The sequence below is a fragment of the Borostomias antarcticus genome (genome assembly GCF_949987555.1).
Source record: "Borostomias antarcticus genome assembly, chromosome: 15".
NCBI classification, from domain to species: Eukaryota; Metazoa; Chordata; class Actinopteri; order Stomiiformes; family Stomiidae; genus Borostomias; species Borostomias antarcticus.
The window spans coordinates 14,301,831-14,310,969 of record NC_140248.1 but is presented as its reverse complement, the minus strand read 5'-3'; the positions used below and the strand labels follow the sequence as shown (position 1 = coordinate 14,310,969).

The window sequence follows — 9,139 nt, the reverse complement described above, 5'->3', positions numbered from 1 at the left end:
ATGTTGAATAGATCAAGTAAGACATAACCAGAGCCTGGATTTTGGTTTGACTTCTTTTCAATTAGAATAGATAGAATTATAGTTGAATTGTATTTTAGGCCAATGAACTATGGCATTAATGGACTGACCAACAACTGCTGGAATGGTCGGAACCTAAGATTAGGTTTACATTGTTCTCTCGGAGGACATTTCAGGTACACTGCAACGTGCAGTTGTGTTGTTGTTAGCTAGCTAGCTACAATTCTACAAACTAAAGGTAGCTAGTTACCTTCATTGCCATGGCAGATAAAAGTCAAGTATGTTCCATATGGGTGGGATCAGAAACTGGGATTTTGAAAGGTAAAATAACTTTTGTGAAACTTGTGTGCGCTGGTTTTGTGGCTACCATGGCCCGCTTGGCGTAATAATGTACACGTGGGTTGCTTGCTCGCTAGTCATTAGTGACCAGTTAACTTGAGCCATCTAGCCAACACATCTAGTGCTTATTGCTTACCGATTTGCAATCAACATGTAGCTTTTCTTCACTAGGAGTGAGTCTGTCCAAAAAACAGGCTTTCAATTTCTGTGAGATGAGTTGCCTGAGCCGAGACCAGGAAGTTTGTGTTCTGGGGTGGGGAGATCCACAAGAAACAGAGGTTAGTTTCAATGCATGGGCATGAACCTGTGAGGCCTACAGAGTGCACAAATGTGAACTTTTTTAGCAATAAAATATTGAGCTTATTGTGATATTGTCTCGTCTCCTCCAGGTGTTGGTGGGGTCAGTGAATGGCACAGTTAAGACATTTAGTACAGAGAAAGGGATCTTCACTGAGACCAGGCAGTGTGGGGACAACACACAGGGCAGATTCACAGGACTCGCTGTGACAGACAGGTATGTGCTGTGATACTGTTCCTATTCCATCTTTTACCAGCAGTACACACTCGGGTCACTCTTCTCTGTTAGCTTAAAATCACTGTGTTGGCCGAAGCCATCTATTACTTTACATCACACCTATTGCACCAGTCCATTCATTTTATGTCCTTCATAATTGGAATAAGTGTATGCCTAAAAGGGTAGACATTTGGACTGCAAGGTTATGGATGTTTCTCTGACAAGATAAAAGGTAATTGGCTGGACATGTTCTCTCTCTCTCTCTGCAGTTCTCTGATTACGTGTGTAGAGTCTGGACAGCTGAGGGTGTGGAAAGAGGGGAGCTCAGACATGGTGTGTAATACTCATGATATTATTCTTCACCTCTGATCAATAAAGTTAAGATTTGTTCGATTAGCCTAAACCCAAGTCTCTCTATCCAGGTTGAAATAAATGCTGGGAAGAGTGTGTGTAAAATGCGTCAGAATCCCTCACAGCGCCACCAAGTGGCCACGGGAGGGAAGGAGAATGGCCTGAAGGTGTGGGATCTGGAGAGACCTGACACGCCTATCTTCACTTCCAAGAATGTACGGGTTTACATCCTTGCTTTCCTACCATTTTCTCTCTCTCTCTTATGAGCCACTGCAAATGTGTTTTTGTCATGTGAAACAATGTTGTGCCCGTTTCAGTTTCTTATAATAGTCTGATTTGCAACTTGTATACTTATATATTCCTGCAGCCTGTGTTGGTAAAGATGCACTAATCCAGGGTTGTGTGTTTTACATGTCAGGTGCGTAATGACTGGCTGGACTTACGAGTGGCAGAATGGGTCAGGGACTTGGCCTTTGTCCCTGACTCTGACAAGATTGTCACCTGCACAGGCTACCACCAGGTCTGTCTGTCGGTGTCCATTTTGTTCAAGAGATAACTTAAGAAATCTGACTGCTAACATAATATATATTTCATGACTCTAATCCCATGATTGTGTATATAGACGTTAAAGGACCATACCTGTCTAAATATGATTTGATCTCCTAAAACTAGTCACCCAATCACATTACCGCAATCCATTTTCCCAAAAGATATTAGCATTTTCGTGTTTTACTTACATTTCAAAAGTTGAACATGATGGCTTCAAAACCTATTTTTAAATTGGTCCCTCGTTGCGCTGACAAACTTGCCCCGGTTAGTTTCAAATCATTTTCAGTAGTTATTTTCGTTTTAACCGTCTTTGGGCAGCTTACGCCAACTGTCTGTCTTCTTCCTGTTTACATGTTAGCCGTTGCTAGGAACGCTCGGTAGAGAATCTAGCATAGGTGGATTAGAGAATACAGCGCAGGAGTTCAATGGATTCAAACGAAAATAATATAAAATAAAAACTACTGAAAATGATTTGAAACTAACTGGGGCGAGTTTGCCATTACGTTCAACTTTTGAAATGTAAGTAAAACACGAAAATGCAAATATCTTTTAAGTGAGCTTTGCTTCAGTAAATTGATTGCGGTAATGTTGCGGTAACGTTGGGTGACTAGTTTGAGATCAAATCCTATTTAGACCGGTATGGTCCTTTAAGATGCCAAAGCCATCTGCTTGTGTTTGTTGTATTTTTTGTTGTTGTTGTGCTCTCTTGAATCTATCGGTTGTGTTCTCTCTGTGCTAGGTACGGGTGTATGACCCAGCCTCCCCGCAGCGGCGACCAGTCCTAGAGGCTCAGTTTGGGGAGTACCCCCTCACCGCCCTTTCTCTGCCTGCCAACCAGAACAGCGTTGTGGTGGGCAACACACAGGGGCAGATGGCCATCTTGGATCTGCGGAAAGGTGGGTGGGTGAAGGAGAGCAGGGTTGTTTTTGGAGCCTTCATATAGAATATTTTGCAGCCGCATATTTATTTATTTTAGTAATTTCTTGCCTCTGTATTCCTCAAGTTTGATGCGCGCTACAGGGTTCGTGTATATATTGTGAAAACCCCGGAAGGGGAAGCTGAGGTGGAGCTCAGTAATTCAGATCAAGACTGGGGAGCTCGTCCACACCGCAGAGCATTTATTTCAATGAAACAGAAAAAAATCAAAAACTGGTCAAAAATAACGATCTCCCGTGGAGACAACCAAAATCCGGGGCTTCGGTCGACGACTGCTCCGGGCCAGGGTATGGTTACTGCATCGGCACCTGAAAGTAACAAAAACCCAGGGTTAGACATTTTCTTCCCAGTCTGCATGGGACACACACAAGCACATGCACGGTACTCACTGAGTCAAATGACTGAGGTCTGTCTCTCTGGCTGGCCTTTTTTAAAATATATATATATATATATATATATATATATTTTTTTTTTAAATTAATTTATGATAGGACAGTGTAGGTGACAGACAGGAAAGGTGGGAGAGAGGCGAGAAAGGGCGTGGGCCGGATTCGAACCCACGCCGCTGCAGAAAGGACTAGCCTTTACATGGTAAGTCCCCCAGCCCATTGAGTTACTGGGGCGCCACCTGACTGGCCTTTTTGAGGTTGTGGGGCTTTCCCCAGCAGCGGCTGATGAGTTGATTGCAGGCAGCTGGGTCGCAGTGTCGTCTTGGCAACCACAAAAGGCTTGTACACCCCCTCTATCACCTGGCCACACTGTCCATGGTGCTGACTGGGGCTTCTCTGCTCAGATGGGGTTCCTCGGCCGGCTCTACCTGGTAGGCGCTGTCCACGGTGCTGAAAATAAGTTTTACGCAGGGGGCTGTCCATTTTGGGTGTGGCAGCCTCACTCCGGGCCGGGACAGGCAGGATGCTAATAAATAAATTAAAACAATTAAAAAAATTACATATATATCAAACTATCAACTTTGTTGAAAAGACGCATGGTCCATTAAGATACATACAGACAACAAAATTAAACCAGGCCAGGTCCACCTGGCTTATGTGCGTGGCTGGCTTGTTTCTGTTCAGGACTGGTAGGACGGAATTCTATTTCTATTGCTAAAATAACTTACTCTGAATTTTTTGGGGTTAACCCTTCCTTTCATAGTCCCCCAATTACTTAAACATTACCTGGTAAATACATGCAAAGTATAGCCTAATATATAATGGGTAATTACTGAGATGCCTATATTGTAGGTATAATTTCAAAACAGGAGTATTTCAAATGTTCAATTACTGTACACAAATTCAATAACTGAGATAGAACCACCAGGTAACCACAATTTTACATAGCTTCTATAACATCCAGTGACAAAAAATCATCCACACTGGCTTGAACCCGCGACCGTGGGCATGGGAGGCGGACGCCCTATCCACTATACTACCGAGGAACTTGATATTGCGTGAGGTCGTAGTGGTTTTATTTTGGTGTTCTGAGACCACTGCCTCTTGTGGTGGCATAGTCAGTCTGACACAGTTAATTCATCTGCAAAACAGACTGTACATTTCCTTAAAGATAAAAAAAAAAAAGAAAAAAAAAATCCCCATGGGATCTCTCCTGTCCGTCTGAAAAAACTAAACATTTACCTGGTAAATGCAACCCGCAACCTTCGGCATGGGAGGCGGACGCCCTATCCACTACACCACCGAGGATCTGGAAAATGTGCGGTGTCATAAGCTGAATCCCAAATCGCGCACTTAGGCGAAAGTGCAGAGCACTCGCGGCCTTGTGGCCTTACATGCACGTTCCCGCTAAGTCTACAAGGGCTCAGGGTAGTCCCAAAACGGAATTGCTAGGTCCACAAGTGCACCACTGCCTCCATTTTGCGCACTTTAACCGCACTTACCGAAAGTCTGCAATTTAGCGGACTTAGGAGCAGAAAATACCAACAGTCCACCTTGTCGCATGTGACACAGTGCTTGAGTGCATCCGAATCATGATCCGTGATCACACATAAATGATGAAATTTGCCGATAACACAACATTTATCTTGAAATCCACATGCTGCAAACATATCCCACCCAACATACTTAAATTAAAACAGACGTCAGTCGTCAATTTGCAGAGCCGAGCGGAGAGCTGAGGGGCGCGTCAGAGCAGCCTCTGCGTCGGAGAGACGCGGCAGCCAATGAAAACGAAGTGGAAGGGGCATTGAGCTAAACTGGCTTGGGAATCGTTGGCACGCCGCTGGAAGTGCTGTCCCATTTAATTCACGGTCCTGCACCCTCTGGCCCTTCCAGCTGACGTCAATTAAGTGCTCGGGCCTCAGGCCACAAGTGCGAGGGGCCGCAAGGGTGGTTTGCGCACTCAGATTGGGATTCAGCCATAGTGTTTTTGTTTCGATGTTCTCGGACCACTGCCTCTTGTGGTAGCAACATAGAACTGCAGGTCAACTACTCGACGGAGGAAGAGAGGGAAGGAGGGAGGAAGCGACAACCGGACATTTTCTATATTTGGTGCGCTGGCTTACAGCCAAGCACAAGAAGGCATATAGAATATAATACCAGTGTTTCCACATAGGTGACTTGTATGAGAGAGCGAACTGTCTATTAATGATTGGTTGTTGTCTGACACCCTCCTACTCCCCTTCCTCTCTCTGCTCCGGCTGCAGGCTTGGTGCGTGGCTGTCTGAAGGGGCTGGCAGGGGGGGTGCGGGAGATGCAGTGTCACCCCTCGCTCCCTCTGGTGGCTTCCTGTGGTTTGGATCGCTTTCTGAGGGTACATAGCCTGGAGGACAAATCTCTACAACACAAGGTAGACAAATACACACACACACACACACACACAGGCACACCACTTAATGTCAGACATGCCATGATGGAGTTGCCTCCTACATGAAGTTGAAATGCCTCCTACACAGTCATTTATGATAATTGTGTGCTGTGATAAGTACCAAGTGGTTCTCACTACCTCCCTCTCGCCTGCAGGTGTATCTGAAGTCACGACTCAACTGCCTGCTTCTGTCCAGTCGAGACCTCGAGGTAGGGGAGATGTTAGTCAGGCTATGAGTCAGGCATTTTGGAATCTGCCTTAAAGGCCCAATCCGCGATTGAAAAGTAAATGCAATTTAGCATGGTTATTTTAACCTCACATCACCAGGCTTATGCAACAGCGCCCCCTAGGGTTCGGCCATTCGCCCCACCGCGCTTCATTTTATTGTTGTCATTGTTTCACCAATCTTGGCGGTTATTCTCCATACCGACACTAATCTTCTCCAAACTGGATAGGTAGATTCTGTTGGCCGAGAGGAATCCAATGACTGATCGATAGATTAATCAATACAGATAGATAGACTTTATCGATCTATGTTTTATCCTCTTAATTCCTCGAGTTACAAAAGGAAAAATCTTTCCTTGCACACCAACACTTAAGTGAGTGACCAAAACAAAATAAATGATTTTACATTTCAATCGCTGACTGGGGCTTTAACAATGTTTATTGTCATTTTAAGCATTCATTTTATTAAATGCTTACAATATAGCAACATTTCAAATAAATTAGGGTGTGTGTCCTCCGGCAAGCTGTAGCTGAACAGTGCCGAGCTTACAGCTGCGTATAGAGCACTACAGCTAGAGTTAAGAGCTGGCTAGGCTACCAACTGTTTACACCTACGTTAGCAACGAGTGTCATGTTTTTGCAGACTGTAGATTACTAACTATGTAGGTAATGTTAGCTGTCTCTGCAGTTTTGCCAAAAAACATCCGTTGTCGTCATCAGAACAGTCTTCTACAGCCTGCGCTCTAGCCCAAAAAGTTAAACTTTTTTCAACTACAAAAATAGCCTAGAGCTCATGGCACTATAGCGCTAAAAAGCGCTTGGAACACTGCTCTCGTCTGTATAGCACCCTAGAGCTCATACCCATTGTAAACAACGAGCAAACAGCGCCAGCTCTAAAATACAGCTTGTCGGTGGACACACACCCTTAGAAATGACTGAGTGTGGCCCATGAGATAGTTCTAAAGGTTGTGAACAATTTACAGCATTTAGATTTTTCTGGAATATTAGTGATGTAATTTAACAGATTCTCTTTTGGCCATTGGAGCTGAGTGGCTCAGTGGTGCCAGGAGAGGTGGAGGAGGTGAAGGAGGAATGCGGAGAAGAGGATGAGGTGTGGAGCACCATGGAGAAGGTGCAGGAGAAGACCCAGAAAAGAGCTGGAGAAGAAGAGGAAGAGGTTGCTGAAAGTTTAGAAAAGATTTCCAAGAAGAAAAGAAAAGTGGTAGAGAAATGAGCGAGCGTGGAGAGCTGAAGGAAAGGACTGTCCTATCTGAGTGGAGGCCTACCCGAGCCAGTGTGGCCGGATCGATTGTCTCCGTATTGAGATGGTCTGAACTTGAGTAACTGTAGCTTGCTCATGACAATATCCTGACCCTAACCCTTGGAAATGCCTAATCAATATGCCATTCTGTCATTCTTACTCAACTGAAATATATATATCATACAGATTTGAATTATTTTCTCCCATGTTCACAAAGAGTTGTCTTTGTGTTGGTTTGCTAGAATGAGAGCGGAGAAGTGTGTCAATGTCAAAATGATCAGCAGGGAGCTGAAATGTATATTGTGTGAAACAGTTGGACATGTTCCACGCTGATCTTGAACTTGACTGTTAGGTGAGAGTTCCAAGTTCTGTCATCAGTCATTATCTGTATGTGTGTGCTTGCGTGCGTGTGTACGTTTTGTATGTGTGAATGTTTTGCCCCCAATAAACAGACATTTTGGACTTTCTTGTTGTTTGCTGCTCTCTACTGGAAGAGATTGGAACCAGTCGTCAAGATAGACTTTGTTAATATGAGGATATTAAAGAATGCCAATGATTGAACTGATACTGTAGCAGCATTATTAATGGAGTTGATATCCTTCATTTGTCTGGTTATTTGTCATATTCTTAGAAACGATATAGCATTCAGAGGAAAAGGTAAGAATTCACATAGTATTGTATATGTGGTTACTGATGTTCTGTATGATTTCAAAGTGTATCAATGTTTCATACTTTCATAATGAGTGAACTGCTGAGATTCAAGGTTGACCCTGTGGGTGTATCCTTGATATTTCCATAGGCAGCAGTGTGTGTACCGGTATGTCATGCCTCTTTTTGGCTTCCTTTGAGAGAATGGACTCTGCACATACAAACACACCCATCCCTAACTCTGGAGATAAGATAACATAATTAATTTATCATTTCTAAACTGAAAGTGTCATTGCCACTTCTATGAAACAGGTTGTGTTTCCAGAAAAAGCAGGAGTTTTGCAACATTTTGGAAAATCTTAAGTCTTGTGAGAACCCAAAGGTTGTCATTTGATGTTGAAGGAAGTAACTGAGAAAGGTTAAAGAGTTGATCCAGAGGGCAATACAATGTTGGCAAGGAATACACTTGAACACATTTTCAACTCCTGAAAACCTTTAAGAGGCCATGTTGTATGTTTTCTAACATTATCCACAGTATATGGTAGAGGCCACAATTCTACCCTTGTATATTATATGAGCTGTTACTGCACACGAATGCCAAAACCTGTTCTAATGTACTAGTACTGTTTCCTATCTCAGGGTACATACGAGGTGCGACCGAAAAGTCCCCGAATTGTGTCAGCCACGCTCATGCCTCATGCATTTGAATTGAAAAAACAATGATATCCCTTTGTTGCCCTATAGCCTATCTCACGACTATTCTGGTATAATATTGTTCACCTCACTCATTCGGTGCTTCTGTGACAGGCTGTTTTGTAGAGTGTCGCAGGAGTAGATTGTCACGGTTCATCATGTCACGCATGTCGAAATCCAAGATCAAGGTCATGCTGATCACTTTTTTTTTTTACCAGAAGGGATTGGTCCACCATGAGTTTGTGCCTCAGGGTCAGACCGTCAACCAGGAGTTCTACCAGCAGATTCTCAGTCGACTCTATGAGACCGGGTTCACACAACGAAGAGATCAAAGCCACCGTGAGTGGGGAACTAAGGGGGCTCAAAGAGGAGGACTTTGCCAAGTGCTTCCATGGGTGGCAAAAGTGAATGCAGAAGTGCATTAACTCTGGAGGGGACTACTTTCAGGGGGACAATGTGTAATTTCTCTGAAGATTCTGTAATAAAAATATTTTGAGAGTGTACTTTCTTTTTGTAATAAAATTGTTGAGTTTTGGGAGTTGGTAGAGAAAAGTGCCACAACTGTGACAAGCTACCCCTGCGACACTACAAAACAGCCTGTCACAGAAGCACTGATTGAGTGAGGTGAACAATATTATACCAGAATAGTCGTGAGATATAGGGCAACAAATGGATATCATTGTTTTTTCAATTCAAATAGAGGGATGAGCTTGGCTGACACAATCCGGGGACTTTTCGGTCGAACCATACTACTAGGTGTTTCAACACTGGAAATAATACTGGTCACT

The 9,139-nt window shown here is 43.7% G+C and overlaps 1 protein-coding gene across 1 annotated transcript; it reads left to right on the top strand.

Annotated features, from left to right (window-relative positions):
* The first annotated feature begins 219 nt into the window (after nucleotides 1-219).
* wdr74 (WD repeat domain 74) lies at nucleotides 220-7,381 on the top strand. The gene is made up of 10 exons (XM_084449547.1): nucleotides 220-339; nucleotides 529-635; nucleotides 747-871; nucleotides 1,141-1,204; nucleotides 1,294-1,437; nucleotides 1,641-1,742; nucleotides 2,511-2,667; nucleotides 5,364-5,506; nucleotides 5,680-5,733; nucleotides 6,795-7,381. The coding sequence occupies exons 1-10, from the start codon at nucleotides 279-281 to the stop codon at nucleotides 6,981-6,983; spliced, it is 1,146 nt and encodes a 381-aa protein (XP_084305673.1). The 5' UTR covers nucleotides 220-278; the 3' UTR covers nucleotides 6,984-7,381.
* The last annotated feature ends 1,758 nt before the right edge of the window (nucleotides 7,382-9,139 follow it).